Genomic DNA, 19221 nt, shown 5'->3' with positions numbered 1-19221 from the left:
TTGTTGTTGTTGTTGTTGTTGTTGTTGTTGTTGTTGTTGTTGTCGTCGTCGTCGTCGTTGTAATAAGAGCTTTAAAGAATGAAATTTGGCTTTATATCATTAGCAATATCATTAGACGTAAATTAAGAGCTGAACTGAACTGAGCTGAACTGAGCTGAACTGAACTGAACTGAATTTCAACGGAAGAAAACAGGCCCTTAGAGGCATTGAGAATTGAACTCTAAACCCACTACTTCAAAGTTCAAAGTTAATAAGGGTATTAACAATTTTATTTTACTCAAAGCCTATGATTTATGCCTTAAAAGAGAATAACGACTTGTTCTTGTTTACTGAAGTGAGCTGAACTGAACTGAATTGTTGGAGCTGAACTGAACTGAACTTATCATTTTACGAGAGATGGAAATTAGGAACTGAACTGAATTAATTAGAGTTTAACTGAAAATAAAAAAAACATTTTTTTCTTTCTTTATTTAAATAATGAGATGGTTCTTGAGTTACAACTTACAAAAGTCATAAAAGTGAACGAATTAAATCTAAATCATTGTTAAAAAAAAAAAAGTCAAATATAGCTGTAGACCAATCATTTTATGTAATTTTCTATATCCATTATATATAATCCAAGCAAAAGTACACCTAATTGTATTACAATTTGCAGGTTGAATTTTTAATACGGAGTACTAAGGAGCTTTTTTTTTTTTTTTTTTTGAAAGGTTTATTACTACTCCGTATTAAGTAATCCATAATACGGAGTAATTTTTTTTTTTTTTTTAATTTTTTTTTTTTGAAAAAAAACTCTGTAATAACCCGTTTCTCTCAAGTTCTAAAACAATTTGGAAGGTCTCCTTTATTTCACTCTAAATTAAACTAAAGATAAGTACTCCGTATAACTTTTGCTTGAATGTCATTCTCGTTTATAAAGGCTTATGCCTTCATTTGAAAGAACACGACACTTATTCCACAATTTGTAGTACAATACATTTCCATCATGTTACCTAGATTCATTGCTATCTCACGTGTCTTTTTTTTTCTCCTCACAATATCAAACTAAAATGTTCCATTAAAAATACTCAGTAATATATGGATTACAGTTCTAATTGCACATTGTTATATTAGATTGTTGTAATAATACATTGTAATAACTAATAATATATTTTACTATTTAAGGTTACATTACACTTGTACTTGAGTTTAGATAGTAGAAGCCATAATATACTCCGTAACATTTTTTTTTTTGGTGTTTAGAGACCTATAAAGGCAAGTGATGAGAATCGATCCCAAAATCTCTTAAAATTGAGAGGGAAGCTTTAACCACCTGAGCTATTTCTCCCTCACAAATAACAATATATACTAGTATATAAAAAACAAAATTGAAATAATAAAATGAATAATGGTAGGAGATAAAGATAAAATAAGAGGTGAATATGAAAAGTAACATACTAATTTCATGACTATTATTAGAAAATAATAATTACAAAAAATAGGAAAATATCAATCAAGTAGCTAACACTACTCAATACATACTACGAGTAGCTAGAGCTGAGGAAACATACGGGTCCTCATAATGGGTTGCAATTAGCTGGATGGAAAATGAAGGCCCTTTAATTAAATCGGCCCGGTCGGTCAAATCACTATAATTCAAGTATTTTTTAACGTGTTATACAAATGTACATGTATATATAAAGCACTACATTCCCCTTTTCTTAATCATCCAACACTCTATTTCTCTCCTTTCTTACACAACATAAGATTATACTACATATGCTTGTTATGTCATAGTGAAAACTATATATTATACGAAGTACAGAGTATTATTTTTTATTGTACAACGACGACTACCATGAACTTCCTAAGAAATATGCTTGTTTTTGTTTACATCTATGTACTTTTGTTACTATCTCTTTCGGTCTCAGCTAAACCAGCAACATTTCAGCAAGATTTTAAGGTCACTTGGGCTGATACTCATATTAGGCCTGTTGAAAGAGGAAGAGCAATTCAACTTAAGCTTGACCAATCCTCAGGTTTGTAATGATTAATACAATTAATACACATTTTAATTCTAAATTTCTTGTTAATATTCATGTATATGTAATTTTATTGTAACTAAAACTTTAATACACTATACTATATCTTCTAATTTTGTTTGAAAACATACATGCTAATGTTAATTTTCATTAATTTGGGCATGATGTAGGATGTGGATTCGCCTCGAAGTATAAGTATCTATATGGACGTGTGAGCATGAAAATCAAGCTTGTTCCAGGAGATTCAGCTGGAACTGTTACTGCATTTTATGTGAGTTTATAATCAAAGATTAGTTTAATGAAGAAAGAAAGAAATTAAAATGTTTATTAAAAGGCTTATCTTAATTAGTTTATTCCTAAACATATATACTATTAGGATGTGATGTGATATATATAGAATATAGCTATATACAAGTGTATACTTGTACTACCAACTCATGTTGAGACAAAAAAAAAAAAATAAAAAAAATACTACCTTCGTAAACTATTATTTGCAACAAAGGAGTATTATTTGTGAGATATAAAATATTCCTTTGTTGCAAATAATAGTTAACGAAGGTTGTAGAAGCTTATTAAGTTGCTAATTAAGGAAATAAAATGGTGATTATTTCATGCAGATGAACTCAGACACAGACACTATACGTGATGAATTGGATTTCGAGTTCTTGGGAAACAGGACGGGCCAACCTTATACGGTCCAAACGAATGTTTTTGCTCATGGAAAGGGAGACAGGGAGCAAAGAGTTAACCTTTGGTTCGATCCTTCCGCGGCTTATCATACATATACCATTCTTTGGAACCACAAACACACTGTGTAAGTCATTGGAATATGCCGTCTATCCACTGTTAATAATGTGTGTGACATTCTTGGTTCATGCAGCTGACCCCAGTCTTTTGAAAAATTTGCTTGTTTTCGTAGTTATATTAATTTATAATGTGGTGTATTATCATTGTTTTAATAATTTGTACAATGTTGAATGTGTAGATTCTATGTGGATGAAGTTCCAATAAGAGTGTACAAGAATAATGAAGCAAAGGGAATCCCATATCCTAAGTCACAACCAATGGGAGTGTTTTCCACTCTATGGGAAGCCGATGATTGGGCGACACGAGGTGGATTGGAAAAAATTGATTGGAGCAAAGCCCCATTCTATGCTTATTATAGGGACTTTGAAATAGATGGTTGTCCTATGCCAGGACCAATGACTTGTGCCTCAAATCTTCGTAACTGGTGGGAAGGTGCAGCTTATCAAGAGCTAACCCCTATGCAAGCACGATTGTATCGTTGGGTTCGCCAAAACCACATGGTTTACGACTATTGCCATGACAAATCGCGTTTCCCTGTTCCTCCCCCTGAGTGTTCGGCTGGGATTTATTAATTAATCAGAATGCATATGTAAATCGCAAAAATAGTGATTATTTTCACATTCTCAAAGGTTGGATACTCTCCTATAAGAGAGATGTTTAGGTGCCACATGTTATTATTCCAGTTATGTTCGTGCTATGTATCAAATGTAGTACGTGGAAATATATATATATATGTGATGTCTCTATGTTTATCGATTGTATACTTATTTATGTGAAAGGACATATAATGTAACTTCAAGTTTCATTGTCTATTGAATAACATTCCAAGCTAAGGTCTACATGCAACGAATTTAGCCCATGCAATTTGTCAAGAGTAGTACTTGAATATCAAATTCAAAACATTATTTTGAGGGGTCAATATTAGCATATAATTGGGTACCACACTACCACTTAAATAGTTTATGTATGTTCATCCTTTACCCCCACCAAACTGACCAAAGCTTGCTGTATATTTTTTTCACCAAAGAATTTAGAGGATGAAAACAAGACAACATTACTACTGATACTTGAACACACGTGAATGCATGGAAATTTTAAATTACTCGTACCAATCAAACTAAGATGTTGTACGTTGAAATGCTAAATTTATTAAGTTCTCCACTTTTCATGTTGATTGCAAAGTCTTTTTGCGGCTCCTTCGTAAAATAATAAATGGTATTTGTAATAATGATAATTTTTAATGAGAAACTACCTTGTAAAAAAAATATTATAATACACTATCTTATAAAAGGTAAAATGTTGTAATGTACTATTCTTGGCCGAATTTTCACCGTTAATCTAATTTTAAAGCGTTGCTACCTCAAAACACCCCCGAAACCACCACAGAGGTTGCTTTTCAAGGTGGTAAGGTTATTTTTGGGGTGGTTAGAAGATATTCCGAGTTGGTGAGGGTAGTTTAATTTCGTAGTTCGAGATGTTTATTTTTGGGGTTAGAGGTGTTGGGTTTGAGATTGGAGGGTGGTTTCGGCTTGTTGAAGGCAATTCCAAGTAGGTTGTGTTGGTTTTGGGGTGAAAGCGGTGGTTTTGGGGGTTTTTTGAGGTGGGTTAATGGTGGATTTCCGGCGTAGGTAGTATTTTATAACAATAAACATTTTGTTAGGTAGTTTCTTACAACATTTTACCTTTTATTAGGTAGTTTTTTACAACATTTTTTTTATTACATAGTTTCTCACAAAATCTAAGCTTTATTAGGTAGTTTTTGACAAAAATTCCATAAATTTATATGAATAATTGAAAGAAAAGTCTAATATAGTCTAATGTTGGGCCAATTACATGTTCATATTGTTCGTGTGTACCTTCACATAGCTCATCTACTGCCTATGTTCTCTTTACTATCTATTGACATTGTAAATTATAATATTTGTATTTCATTACCTTAATAATTGCACAATTATGTGTTACTGAGACTTTTCTTACGAGTTACAAAAAAAAACATACTTGTCATTTCTTTATTCGTAAGATATTTAAATCTATTTGAAGAAGGTAAGGTAAATAAAAATTAACTAGAGCAATCAAGCTTCTCTCAAAATTGTAAATAATATGCCCCATAATATAGCATGTCATGACCAATAATCCCTTGTTATTCAGTGGAGATAGATGACCGATAGATCGATGGTAGCGCATTTTACTTAAAAAAACAAAAAAAAAAAAAAAAAAACCCATCGTGCGCAATATTCCAACTATGAAGTTCGCTTTGCCATTGAGATTGCATGCACTTGATTCTCTTACAAAATTACAATTATCACCAATATAATACAATTTGAATAGGGTGTAAATTTTGTAAAGCTTGCACTTTGATTCTCTTACAAAACTACTAGGCTGTAAATCTTGTAAATTATTTTTACAGAATTGAAATTATTTTTGCTGAACTTAATTTTTTTTTTTTTACTAAACTGAAATTAATTTCACTAAACTAAAATTACTTTTACTTAATACTATGTATTATTTTTGTTAGTTGAAGTGAACAATGCAATGTCTAATAATAATGATAAAAAAGATAGTGGGACAACAAGATTTTAATCTGAATTAGAGGAAATTAATTAATTTGAATTAGAGGTTTCTATGTATGTATATGTGAAAGTCCATAAGCAAGATTTGTTTTGAAATTTTATAGTTGGAGTCATATAATTATTGTAACTTAGGGCCTGTTCCGATTGACTGAATTCAGCTGAACTGAACTGAACAAAACTTATTAATTAGTGGCTTTTAACTACGGATTAGTGATCTTTGATTATTTATTGATTATTTATTACTATACATATGTGTATATACAAATGTACATATTAAAATATTTACGAAAAATATACTATATAATTATAATTATAAAATGTATGGAAAATATATTAAAAACTTGAAACCTCTAAACATTTTAAACACATATACTATTTATTATTATTATTATTATTATTATTATTTATTGATGATTATTATTATTATTTATTGATTATTATTATTAGTATTATTATTTCAATTATTATTGTTCTTCTTCTTCTTCTTATTATTATTATTATTATTATTATTATTATTATTATTATTATTATTATTATTATTATTATTATTATTATTATTATTATTATTATTATTATTATTGTTTTTGTTGTTGTTGTCGTTGTAATAAGAGCTTAAAAGAATGAAATTTGGCTTTATATCATTAGCAATATCATTAGACATAAATTAAGAGCTGAGCTGAACTGAACTGAATTTCAACGGAACAGAACAGGCCCTTAGGGTCTGTTCAAATTTACTTAATTTCAGTTCAGCTCCAATCAGTTTAGTTCAGTTCAGTTCTTAATTTCCCTCTCTCATAAAATATTTATTTCAGCTCAGTTCGGTTCAGCTCGGTTCAGTAAACGTGAATAAGCCCTTAGCTTCAAGTTTTGTGTGGGAGTTTTTTTTTTTTTTTTTTTTTTTTTTTTTTTTTTTTTTTTTTGAAACAAAGTAATAAAGTTCTAATAGAATAACTACTATATATGCAAATTATTCTTCCTTTTCCACAAAACTTCGACATTATTGTACGTATATCTATACTAAAATTACAAATGATGATGACGACAAAAAAAAAAAAAAAAAAAAAAAAAACAAAAAAAAAAACCTGTAAACTGTATTCCGTAGGACGATAGAGTTAAAAATCAACGAGAGAATGAGAACCCATGAATTATACTCCGTAGACCGTAATAGTGAACCACTAGCTCTGACTCTCAGTGCATGCTTTTGGATGCAAGTGTTATGAGCCAAGTCGAGTCACATACTAGTTTTGTATATTTTTTCTTCGGAGAAATAGGGATAATAACATACTAGTTGTTGCCTTGTTGGTATAATCAGATGACTAATATAATGGATGCAGTATTGCAATTTTTTTTTTTTTTTGGTTGGTAAGGAAAAAAGTCCTACTAAGCCGGAACCTCTCGGGTAGCAAACTAGGCACTTTGGAGGGGGAGGGGGGGGGGGGGGCCGGGAGAATGAGGAAAGTCCTACACCAAAGTGTTTCTAATGGGGTTTGATCACAAAACCTCATGATTATGAGATGCAAACCTTACCACTAGACTAAGATATACTTGGCGGATGTGATAGGTTAGGAATCTTAGGATAGTCCCTCTTTCATACTCATATCCAATTGAAGTACTTATACGCACCACCTAAACACCACTCATGGCGGCAATGTATTCAAATTACAGATATATTTTAATCTATACGTATCCCATGCACCTATACTCCCTTAAACTTTAGAAGTATTAATTAAATGAATTTGGAGCACGAGTGATGAGTGAATATGGGCCTATAAGGGGCATGTATGATTTTAAATCAGCTATTTATATCTAGTAACCACTATCCAATCAATATGACTGGTGTGCCTTCTAATGTCACATATATTTTTTGGATAATGCTTACTTGTTTATAATTCTTTAAATTTATATGTACACAATTATGTTAGTTATCTTAATGAGGAAATGTGACATTAACGTATCAACTAATTAAAACAATTCCGGAGAGTACATGAATTAGTGAGAATTAAATACCTAAGAAATCAAATAAAATACAATTAATGGCCGCCATTAAGCAAGTTAGAACAATATCTTTTTCAACTGTAATGCTGTATAACTTTTAACATATAAGCAGGAAGTGAAGTGAACTAACATTTAAAAGGAGTTGTGGCTCATAAAAGGGTTGTACAGATTAGACTAGACAACAATAGGTACTAATTAATGACTATAACATATTCAATAATTCTTATCAAATGGAAGTTATTAGTCATTTTAGCCAGCCTTTCATTGATTAAGCTATGCATGCATACCAACTTTCTCTGATAGTAACATTTATAATTAACCACTTTTGGCCTTATCTACTACTATTGAACCAATTGAAGTGATTGTATACTGTTTAAGTGACAATATATATTTGTTCTTGTAGTTATAACCACACTAATGAAGTATCAAGTATTTCAATTGTAAGCTACTAAGCTATAACAATCAATATATCCAGCTCAATCTAAGCTTATGAAGTTATGAGCATAATAGAAGATCAGAGGATAAAACAGCTAGCTCTGTGCCTTTCAGATGTATGACCTAAGGGTCAAATTTCATTTAGTTCAATGGCGCGTTCTATTCATTTATTTTTTTTACAAAGTTGAGTTTATCTCAACTTTTTTCTAAACTGACTTATCTAAATGTATTTGAATTTATTAGACTTTATTATTAGAACTAATTTTAGTTATATATTGTACTACTTGGTTTTAAATCTCTTATTTGCACATAAATTAACCTTTATTGAACTTATATTTTCTGAAATGAGTAAAAATTATAACAAAAGCACACCAAGACCTCATTCTAAGAGGGATTTTCCTAAATCCACTTTTTTAATTAGGATGAGCCAATAATAATAATATAAAAAAAATATGCCAAAATTTTTTATCAAACCGTTTATATGTATTTTTTTCACCTTTAAATCAGTATAATTTAGGAATAATTAGTTCACGTCTTTCTACCAAATGTGCTTAAATATCTTTAATTTTAAAAGGCGGGATTTATTCAAGGTCAATTTTGGGAGTTTCAGACAATAAAAGTTGTTTCTTGGATCCATGCAGGAATCCTTCAATTACTAAATTAATATAATAAAGCAAATGAGAATTATTTTCACAGCTACAAAAAATCAATGGGCCTCTTGTTGAATAAGGTGGTAAAACAAAACAATTTGGATTGGAAGAGGAAAAGGTTATATACACACGAATGACACGATCATAGCTTTGTTGTAAGATTGATTTTATTCAATTGTTATTATCTCTGTAGTCCGTATTATCAGAATAAGGAGGATGTATTCCACTCTTAGGAAAACAGTTCATTGCATGCATTTGAGAAAATTGTTTTCTACAATACCATTTACAAAGGAAACAATTGAAAAATGGAACCTTGAATTTTGAAATCTCTTGTGAATTCCAAATAAACATGGTCATTATATTGAAAACACTATGCAAATTTAATGTCATACTTTGATAATTGAGTATACTTCTGAGATCGAACGACAAAGTTTCAAGTTTCAACCACCTTAGTATGAACATTTCTAGTAGCTAAAAATGATCATTCATCATAATGGGAGACGATGATTGGTGTAATAATGACATGTATAGTTGCTATCATGTTAATAAATGAGGAATTTAAAAAAATATTTGGCAATTTACAATTTTGCACCAACAAAGGGTCCAATAGTTCAATACACATGCACATTTGCCGCAAATGTAGCAATTCAGGCAATTTTATGGGAGGTGAATGTAAAAGTAGAAAACACTACACAAGGGACACAAAAAAAATACCACTATTAATGAAATGTTGAGTCAATAATGTTGTATCCTTGTTCATATAGACAATAGTTAATGGTCCATTTCATAAGACGTTCCCGTTTCTTTTTCTTTTTTTATTTTTATTATTATTTTTTTTAATTTTTTAAAATCTATATTGCACAATTTTGTCTATAGTAATAGAGTATATAAACCAATTTTTTAATACATAATTTTTTTGAAATAGTATACGTCAAATTAATAAGATCTCTGGTATTAATTTTTTTTAAAAAAAAAAAAAAAATAAGATCTCACCTGATCATGGTTTTTTTTTTTTTTTTTTTTTTTTTTTTTTTTTTTTCAATGACGAGAAAAATGAATTCTTAAGGAAGGAATTAGCCAACTAAACGAGTGTATATGTATGATAAACTTGACCGATTTATATTAGGTGACAAAGAAAATACAGATTATATTGATTTCGAACGTATTAAAAAATGGTCATTTTTTATGTTTAACTTAAACATATTGCAAAAAAAATATTAAGAATATTCACTTGGAAACTGAGAGTGAGGGATAACTCAAGTTGTTAGAGTTCCTCTCCTGATTCCAAGAGATCTTTGGTTCGATTCTCATCACCTGTCCTTGTGGCTCTCTAAACACCAAAAACTTGGAAACTCGATACACCTAAGTGTGTGATTTCTAATACTTCGTAGTAGAGAATAAATTATTGTGAGTACATTATTGTATTCGTATTTAAAATAGTAGGCACAAGATATTTTCCGAAAGAAAACCACACGAACACAAGTTAAAATTTGACCCTACCAAGCTCCAATTAAACTACATTGACGTAGAAATTACTGTATGAGTGGGCATATGTTACATTATTACCTGCTCATAAAGTAACACATTTGTCAATCCTGTAAATGGGTTGTTAAGTAGCTCTCACTTCTTAACAAAATGTCTGATATGTTTTAACCATCAATTCATCTGTGGACATAATTAACCTGTATTTTTTGTTTGGTACAGATCTGAAGGCAGTGGCAGTACAAGTAATTTTTGAAAACATTTTTAAGGAACGAGTTTATCTTTATTTTACATAGTACGGAGTAATTTTTTTTTTATTTTTATTTTTTTTTTTTATCAAAGATTTAACTTACATTTAAAGATTTCGAACTTATAGTGTGTCCATAAACATGCAAAGTCTCAATGTAGAAACATCATCTTTTGTAATGAAGGAACAAGTTTTAGGCTTAGGCGGATTTTTTTTTTTTTATAGAACATGTACTGCAAAGACGCAAAAAATAAAGATTGAACTGATAGTTTAACCTAAAACTCTTCATAATCTATTCTATCAATCTTAACCAAGGTAGAGAAAGGAGGGAAATTAAGAATTTAAGACATCTGTTATATGAGTAAATTAGAGAAATCATGGTAAAATATTTATTATGAAGGGTTGCGACAAAGTGACTAACAATGGACGGTGATAACTCTCAAAAGTCAAAACGCATATGCTCATGATTAATTGATTATGCAGCTTCTGTATCAAGTGAATCCTCACTCCACCAGTCTACCTACTAAGATAGTAGCAAATTCTTCCACTATAGTTGAAGGGAGCAAATCAAGCGAAAGCAAGGATAAAATTGATCATAGATGTTGTTCCTAGTACATATAGTTATCTTCCTATGTGTTGCCCATTGAAAGCAGCAATTACAGGAATATATACTACACAATCGATAGCTCAGCCTACTAGTTTAAACCTTGATTAACAACCTCCCAAAGAAGTAACTGTAATTGTTAAGACTTTAACATGTATGCTGTCAAGTGTCAACTGCTGTGCGTACCGTATGGGGCTGGAAACTGCTTTACAATGTAACGCAGTACAGCAGAAATAGATGATTGAGAAAGCTGAAGTTGCTCTAGCCATCTGTACTTCTGTAGTGTATACTGAACATAGGCGATTCTAAAGGGTAATAATCTGAAGCACAAACTAATCAAATATTCAACTGTCTTTAGATGCTTCTTTATAAAATTAATGATACTACGACATAATGTACAGCTGTAATGCGGAAAATGGAAAAATAAGTCAATACTTCCTCCGTCACTAAAATATAGGCCATGTTTTATTTATAGGTTGTTTCAAAATAACAGGTCATTCTATGAATTTACCTCAAAAATAATCCCCATCTAATCTATCGAAAGATAGTTTCTGTATTTAACACAATTCTTTAATAATGATCCCCAATCAAATGTGTCCTGTTAAGAAATAAAATGACATCAATAACCTGAGGAGCTCCTAATTCAAGAAACAGGGGTGTTAAAAATGGTTCCATCGTCGCCTATAATAAGCATGTCTCCAGTAGCACTTGCAAGGGAAGAAGTTCAGAAGTAATTTAGACAGAGTCCAGTTTGTGATCTATTACTAGCAGGATGGTATCGCTGGTGTCCCTTAATACAAGCACATAACTTTATTGCTAGATTTGTTATTGGTGAACCGATTATCACCAAGACCCAAAAAGAATACTACTATAAACAGGTTAGTAAGAAGAGAGTTTAGAAGTTGAAAATTTCTCAGGATATCCAAGCCGATACCATAGCTGCATAAAGGTTCCTAATACCGGGCAAAATCAAAGGGGAATGCGTCTAGTTTCTGTCTATATACACATGCACGCAGTATCAAAAAGCACCATACAACAGATACTAAATTCAACAGGAAATTATCGTCAGAAGTTTAAATTTTCCAACCCAATTCAGAAACTTCCCCTGCATTATACAACAAATGTTTTTATGTCCCTAGAAACCAGATGAGGTTCAAATTAACATTTACAAAAAGCCACTCTTTTTAGACTTTAACATCATGGTTCAAACAATGCAGCAAGATTTTACCAAACCATAGGAAGCAGATGTCAATTTAATCAATAATTTACTCAGACAGAGAAAGATTTTACCTCAAGAAGAGAAAATATATATTCAGTGATGACTTTTTGTCACTTAATTTCAATTAGAATTCTTCCAGTCTCCAACCTCAAACCATATCCAGCTTTGCTTAAATCACCTTATTCATCCATATGCTTATGTTCTTCCATTTATGTTCCCTTTCCTATTTCTTCAGGGACGCAGCTCTGAGTTTACAACTCGGGAAGCTGATAACATTATCATTAATGTTTATCAGAGAGGAATAAAGCCACTGAAATGCAGATGCAAAGTGGCAAGTTTGCAGGAAGATTTTTTGGGGGGGTTGCACGATACTTGCTAGCAGCAAGAGAAAAGTCACTTGGTGTCCCACTGTCGAATGTTAATGGCTAGCAAAAGATGCAGCTCTTAATGATCAGGATGATTCACTTTTGCATACACTTAGTTTTCTTTGCTTGTATTATATTGCAAATCAACAACACCAAACTCAGTAGCAGCAAAATTACAGATAGTACACCACCACGCTCAAAAGCAGTACAAGATATTGGATGTTACACCAAAATTTTGGATGGTACACCATCACACTCATTAGCTTCTACTTGATAGTTGTACATATTTCATCACAGCGCCACACTTAATACCTGTGGACTAGTATTTTGGCATACTGCCTGAGTGCCTGATGCTTTACTTGATTCTAGAATTAGTTAAAACACCAAATTCCAAATTCCAAATTCCAGCCGAATCACTTGCCAATTGGAATATCGAGAATTTGTTTCCCTTTGGCACGCTCCAGAGTCACTGGCTTTACCAAACATCCTAATATCAACAGGGCTAAGCAAGTTGTTTGAGAACGTAGATGGCTGGAACTTGGAACTACTGAGCCACAACCAAACAAATTATACTTAGTCAACATGTCTTCTAATAGGTTTACCAGGATTCCTCTGCTTAAGCTTTACCTTAACATTAACCCCATTATCTATAATCGATTGAAGGACGAGCTGAAGCTTTCCCTCCAACTTGTCTGCTTTTCGGGGCGTATAAATTACATCATGAATATCATCAGCCAAAGCACGCTGTGCTAGAACTGTTCCCACAGAGGATGCAGCAACTCTACTTTTGGTAGACCCAAGGCCAAATTTCATGTCTTTAGAAATGGAATGTGCAACAACGACAACCTTGCTTGTTACTCGGTGGACTACACAAGCACGAACTGAACCTTTTGACACATGAATGTCAAGACAAAAAGGTTCATGGAAAGGCCCCGTGAGCTGGTTGAAAGTCGGGCTTCTTAACTTTTTCCCAGCAGATGAGCCATCACGATCATGATCACAAATAACATAGTTCTCCTCGATAGTTTTAACAAGCCGCTCCTTGTTCACCAAGAAACAATCTTTTGAATCTGGCTTCTTGCTACTCGCCTGCTGACTGTCCTGACCCTTCAAAGACTTTTGCCTGTTTTGAGCCAAATCACATTTCAGGCTTTCTTTCTTCTTGCTTTCCTTTTCATCATTTGTACTAGACTTTAACTTCTTTCCATGATAGTCAAATTTGTATTCTTCAAACTCCATCGAACTTTTCTCAATCTTGTAAAAAAGGCTTCCATAGAGTCTCATATCTTCAATCTCATCAATATCGGGATCACCCTCAACCTGATCAGGATGATCATCTACTTCCTCTAAACCAACCATTCTCAACTGTGATTCCTTTTGTTCACTCTTTAAAACACTAGACAAACCCGAAGAAATAGACCAAGTATCTAAATCAACAACCTCAATTTCACGACTATCAAGTTGATGTTGATCCCGACAAAGCAATGGCACATTAGAAATCCCTCCAAGATGATTCCTTAAACCATTGTCATTCTCGACCAAAGTTGATGAATAAGAACTCCTTTCATCCTTATCAATACAAACCCGGCTCGAAACATATCTATTAAAGAGGGTAATACTACAAGGATTTACTATCGAATTCGAAGAAGCAATTCTTCTCAATAAGACTAACATCATGCGGTTTAGCACAAAACAATGGCTAACAAATTCGAAATGTCATCAAAATCGACTCTATCCTTCAGTTACAACATACCATTTTTCTGCAATACAAATAGCAATGGAAATCAGAGAAGACAATACACAAGTTCACACATTTCCTACCTATTAAAGCAGGAATCTACCTTCACATATTATTAGCAAAATAATTAACTGTTCATAGGCTTATAACAAAACAAACACAACCCAACAATTAGTTTAATTTAAGCAGTATTGCCAGTATACTTATGATTTTTTATATTTTTTTTTTCTTAATGTCAGCTCAAATTTCTGGGCAAATGATAAAGAAAATCAACAGCAATGAAATAGAAAGTTAAGGGGAAGTTATAAAGTTTTAACCTTTTAATAAAATCTAGATTCAAAACAAAAATTTAACAAAGAGTTGCAATATATATGATTTCAATTCAAACCCTAAATCACTAATAATTGATTTACATTGTCAATTCTGAAAAAAAGAAGTAAAATTTACCGTAGAAGAGGAAGAGGAAGTAAATTAAGGCCACTGTTCACCGGAAAAGGCTGGTGGTCGCCGCCTCGCCGGAATAAACCACCTTTTGAAGCGAGACAGAAAGGAAGAAAGAAGCGCGATTGTTATACTTTGTACAGTTTTTTTTGGTTTTTTTTGGAAAATATAGGTTAAAAGATAAATCTAATGGTAATTTGATGTAACCATTTTTTTTGGTAAAACATAAGAAAACCTCTCTCAATTTGAGTTGACCAATCTGGTACTAGTCTTCTACAATTTACAATCAATTTTACTATTTAATTCCGAAAAAAAAAAAAAAAAGTAAATGTCAATTAAGCTTAGTTGGTTAAAGTTTTAGGATTTAACTTATCTTTGTATGTATACAAGTAAAAGAAGGTTAAGAAAGATTTTAGATACTATTCAGAAAAAGAAAGATTTGAGATATATAAAAGAAGTTTAAGATTGAGTTGAAGTATGGAGTAATTGATACAATGTTCGAAGTATATATATAACAATCGATCTCATTGAAGTGTTGAAGATACTAAGCATGAAGTTGGTTTTATATCTTTTAAGTCGATGAGGTCATTAGACTACAAGCTAATTCTCCATAAGGAGAGCTTCCTAATGTTTATTTCTTCTTACCTTTTTTTTTTTTTAAAAAAAAAAAAAAAAATAGTTCACAAATTACAATTGATTTATTCAGAAACAACCCAAGACAAGTAGATTTAAGTCTGGGTTGTTCATGTGTGGCAGTGACATTATGAGCTTTTCCTTGCATCAAAAAGTTCTTTGTTATCTTTAGCTATCTAATAGGCTTGTGTTCTATTGACTCCAAATGAAGTTTGAGTGTAGTTCCAAATGGAATTGAAATTGTTCTGATGATGAAACATAAATTGTTCAATTTCTTCCATTCAAACACTTACAAATGCTCATATCTCTTTAATTTATAGTTCAATAAGCTATACAGAAGTATAATAATTTCTTACCGTTGGAGAACAAACTTATTTGAATAACTTGTAATCAAATAATTGATCACTGGCATCAGTTATGTACTTATGGTACAATAAAATACATCACTCACGTACATAATTGATTAATGTTCAACTTGCATATATCTCATGAGTGTACTATGCACTCCATTATAAGTATGTGCCCTCATATATGTGTACGCACACAAATTAGACATGACATTCTAAAGGAGGAACTGGATAACGCGATTTATCCGTACAATAATCATAAATCATATGATTCGAACGAACCCATTGATATCTTTGTGCTTGAGTAGGGTTTAGTGTTTGGTATGGAGGTCTTTCCCACCGGTTAATAAGATTCGAAGCACAAGTAGTTGGTCCGGGCACAGCACAACCCTCAATATCAAAATCCTTGTAATAAGCAAAAAATGGAGCTTTCCTCCAATCAATTTTTTCTAATCCACCACGTGTCGCCCAATCATCGGCTTCCCATAATGTTGAAAACACACCCATTGGTTGGGATTTTGGGTATGGAATTCCCTTTGCTTCATTGTTTTTGTACACTCTAATGGGTACTTCATCCACAGAAAACCTACACATTTAAAATTAATAAATTACCATCTACCAATTAAGTCGTTTTCACTTGAAATTGACAAACATAAGTTATATGTGACTTACACAATTTGTTTATGGTTCCATAGAATGGAGTAAGTATGATAATCAGCAGAAGGATCAAACCAAAGATTAACCCTTTGTTCTCTGTTTCCCTTGCCATGAGCAAATATGTTTGTTTGAACCGTGTACGGGTGTCCTGTTCGATTTCCTAAGAACTCGAAATCCAACTCGTCACGTATGGTGTCTGTGTCCGAGTTCATCTAACAATGTTTAAAAAAAAAAACAAATAATTATCTTCCAATGTATACAATGTATGGTGTAAGTACAACTAAATTAAACATTTTTTTCACTTTCAAATAAGTTGGAGTGTAGACTTTAGGCAACTCACGTAAAATGCAGTCACAGTTCCTGCAGAGTCACCAGCAACAAGCTTGATCTTCATGCTAATTCGTCCATAAATGTATTTGTACTTGGACGCAAATCCACACCCTATATTTAATTCATAAAATATTAAGCCATATTCATAATAAGTAACATAACCTTCTTGCAAAGTTTCATCTCAAAACCAAATACTCGTATACACTACTTCCGTAACATATTATTTGCAACTTTAGAATATTTTATCTCTCACAAATAGTACCTAAAGTTTATGTAACAGAGGTAGTAGTATTATTTATATGGATGTAACCACGGCCCACTAAAGGTATAATATTCGGTATACATTTTTTTTTTAAAAAAAAGGGAAGTTGGTAAGGAGAAGGGGCCCTATCGGGCTGGAACCTCTCACAGGTCTTCTCAACCTGGGTAGCAGGGTAGGCACTTTGGAAGTTGGGGTGGAAGGGTAAGGGAATCCCCACTCCAAAGTGCCTCTAATGGGAATTGAACCTCCAACCTCAAGGTTGGAAGGTATAACCCTTTTCACTAGGGAATGTAGGTTATAGTTTTCGGTGTGTATGCTTGTCCTAGACAGAGACACTAGCCTTATGTACGGTAACGTATCCACCATCTATCAATGCTCTTAGAGAGCCTAACACCAAAAGTGTCTTCATACATCATGCATGGTATGCTTATATATAAGCAATGCTCAAATTTAATATTAGGTCACATTTTGGACTTAAAGATAATAAGTCAAGCTTGCATAAAGGGAGAGATTATAGGCAACGACCACAACCACAACCACAATGTAACTTACAACTCTGTAGGTCGTCTCATTTTAAAATCAATTTATTGATTAAATTCGCAACGCAATTAGTTGTTACTTATATATGAATATGTTACCTGAATTTTTATCAAGAATAAGCTGAATGGCCCTGCCTCCTTCAACAAGCTTCAAATGAGAGTCAGCCCATGTAACTTTAAAGTCTTGTTGAAATGTTGCTGGCCTTGCATATATTGCAAGACCATGAAACAATAAAATGAGAGAAACTAGAGCAACATTTCTTATAATAACCATGTTCATTATAACCTTTATGATATTAGAAGAAAAAAATAAATAAATAGTTGAAAAAAAAAAAAATTAGTACCACAAATTTTACTTGGATATTAATCTATACAAGTGATGATGTTCTATTTATATTGTGAATCGCAGGTGCACTTGCAACCAATAGGAAAGTAGATGGAAAATTTGATGTACTATTGTACTATATATACTGTAGTTATCTTAATTAAGAAATCTAACATAAGTATCAATATCGTCCCAATACTTTCAGATAGAGTCCTACATATGGGATCAAATGTCCTCAACTAAAAACATTGCTAGTACAATAGTATTAGTAGGATAGTAAATAGAAAATGCAATTGCATGCAATTCTTTTAAATAACACTCCAGTCCAAGAAACTCCTTAACCAGCTACTCCCTTTTTTCCTAAATGTTTGCTTCATGTCTAAAATTCACTCTATTAAGGTTTGTTAGAAAGGCCGAAAAAGTATGAAGTGTGGATAATCGTCTCGTTTAATATATATTTCAATATATAAAATAAAAACTTGTCACTACGTGAGTTGTCTTACCATAAAAGTATAATACCTTTTTACTATTGGATAATTATTTAAAGTTTATGTTGTTTCACATTTGATTTAAATTTACAAAACTCCATTTTTCTCTCTCTCTCTCTCTCTTTTTTTTTTTTTAAATAATTACTTTAATGTGATGACTCTAAATATTTGCCCTGTTTCTAATATGGATCTTGGTCTCCACCATTAAAAATAGGATGTTTAGTTGTTTACATGTTTCATTATTATTACTTGCCCAATTAATTTCAATACATCCCTTATCAGAAGGGTGGTAAGGCACTAAGAGCATGTTCTGATTTACTGAACTGAATTGATTGGAGCTGAATTGAAGGTCCCGTTCACTTCATCTTATTTTTGCTGAACTGAAATTATTTTTAATGAACTGAATTTAATTTACTGAACTGAAATTATTTTTATATTTCTACTTTAAGTTTACTGATTTTTACTGAATTGAAATTATTTTTACTAAACTGAAACTATTTTTGCAGCATCGAACTTATTTTTACTGAACTGAAATTAATTTAATTGAACTTAATTATTTTTACTAAATATTATTTTTTAAGGTGAAGTGAACAAGGCCGAATTGTTTATGAGAGAAGAAAATTAGGAACTGAACTGAACTAATTGGAACTGAAGTGAAATTAAGCTGAACAGAATAGACCCTAAGGCATTAGGTTTAAATGTTTCTTTTTCTTTTTCACTTTTTACAAATGAATGCAAGTGGGCTAAATAAAACGATTTTTAAAGAACAACACAAAATTAAATATGGGACTAACAAATTAAGACGAACGGACGGAAACTACATAATTAATGAACTAATTACCCGGCCTTTCCTTTCATCCAGGCTGATCCAGCTAACGGCAACCCATCATGGGCCTTCTTGTATCCCTCTTATGTTGATTCTGATTTAATTTCTTCAATGTCTCAATCTTTTATTACTTTATTATTTCATTATCCTTATCTCATTGACATTACCAAATAGCCTCTTAGGAGTTATCAAGTTCTTCATTCATTAAATTTAATTGAGTGAAAAACTAAAGTATGATGT

At 31.9% G+C, this 19221-nt stretch overlaps 3 protein-coding genes across 3 annotated transcripts; 1 reads left to right on the top strand and 2 right to left on the bottom strand.

Annotated features, from left to right (window-relative positions):
• The first annotated feature begins 1693 nt into the window (after positions 1 to 1693).
• On the top strand, positions 1694 to 3633 carry LOC145623149 (putative xyloglucan endotransglucosylase/hydrolase protein 6). The gene is made up of 4 exons (XM_081676461.1): positions 1694 to 2018; positions 2192 to 2292; positions 2639 to 2835; positions 3007 to 3633. Exons 1-4 carry the CDS (start codon positions 1838 to 1840, stop codon positions 3398 to 3400), a joined length of 873 nt encoding a protein of 290 aa, XP_081532587.1. The 5' UTR covers positions 1694 to 1837; the 3' UTR covers positions 3401 to 3633.
• Positions 3634 to 12446: 8813 nt separating this feature from the next.
• On the bottom strand, positions 12447 to 14803 carry LOC145559222 (uncharacterized). Its single transcript, XM_081620662.1, has 2 exons — positions 14581 to 14803; positions 12447 to 14155 (listed from the first exon to the last, which is right to left on the bottom strand). The coding sequence occupies exon 2, from the start codon at positions 14070 to 14072 to the stop codon at positions 12969 to 12971; it is 1104 nt and encodes a 367-aa protein (XP_081476788.1). The 5' UTR covers positions 14073 to 14155; positions 14581 to 14803; the 3' UTR covers positions 12447 to 12968.
• A 734-nt stretch (positions 14804 to 15537) lies between these two features.
• On the bottom strand, positions 15538 to 17771 carry LOC145622992 (putative xyloglucan endotransglucosylase/hydrolase protein 6). The gene is made up of 4 exons (XM_081676452.1): positions 17442 to 17771; positions 16552 to 16652; positions 16227 to 16423; positions 15538 to 16140 (listed from the first exon to the last, which is right to left on the bottom strand). The coding sequence occupies exons 1-4, from the start codon at positions 17620 to 17622 to the stop codon at positions 15756 to 15758; spliced, it is 864 nt and encodes a 287-aa protein (XP_081532578.1). The 5' UTR covers positions 17623 to 17771; the 3' UTR covers positions 15538 to 15755.
• Between the last annotated feature and the right edge of the window lie 1450 nt (positions 17772 to 19221).

Source organism: Chenopodium album, chromosome 1 (genome assembly GCF_948465745.1).
Source record: "Chenopodium album chromosome 1, dcCheAlbu1.1, whole genome shotgun sequence".
Taxonomy (NCBI): Eukaryota; Viridiplantae; Streptophyta; class Magnoliopsida; order Caryophyllales; family Amaranthaceae; genus Chenopodium; species Chenopodium album.
The sequence above is the reverse complement of the archived record's forward strand: the minus strand, read 5'-3'. Positions and strand labels throughout refer to the sequence as shown.

Excerpts from the sequence above, each read along its gene's own strand:
- LOC145622992 (XM_081676452.1), bottom strand. The coding sequence starts at position 17,622 with ATGAACATGGTTATTATAAGAAATGTTGCTCTAGTTTCTCTCATTTTA. Across the intron at positions 16,653-17,441 it reads TATTCTTGATAAAAATTCAG|GGTGTGGATTTGCGTCCAAG; the intron begins GTAACATATTCA and ends AATTAAATATAG. Across the intron at positions 16,424-16,551 it reads GAACTGTGACTGCATTTTAC|ATGAACTCGGACACAGACAC; the intron begins GTGAGTTGCCTA and ends AAACATTGTTAG.
- LOC145623149 (XM_081676461.1), top strand. The coding sequence starts at position 1,838 with ATGAACTTCCTAAGAAATATGCTTGTTTTTGTTTACATCTATGTACTT. Across the intron at positions 2,293-2,638 it reads GAACTGTTACTGCATTTTAT|ATGAACTCAGACACAGACAC; the intron begins GTGAGTTTATAA and ends TATTTCATGCAG. Across the intron at positions 2,836-3,006 it reads TGGAACCACAAACACACTGT|ATTCTATGTGGATGAAGTTC; the intron begins GTAAGTCATTGG and ends TTGAATGTGTAG.
- LOC145559222 (XM_081620662.1), bottom strand. The coding sequence starts at position 14,072 with ATGATGTTAGTCTTATTGAGAAGAATTGCTTCTTCGAATTCGATAGTA.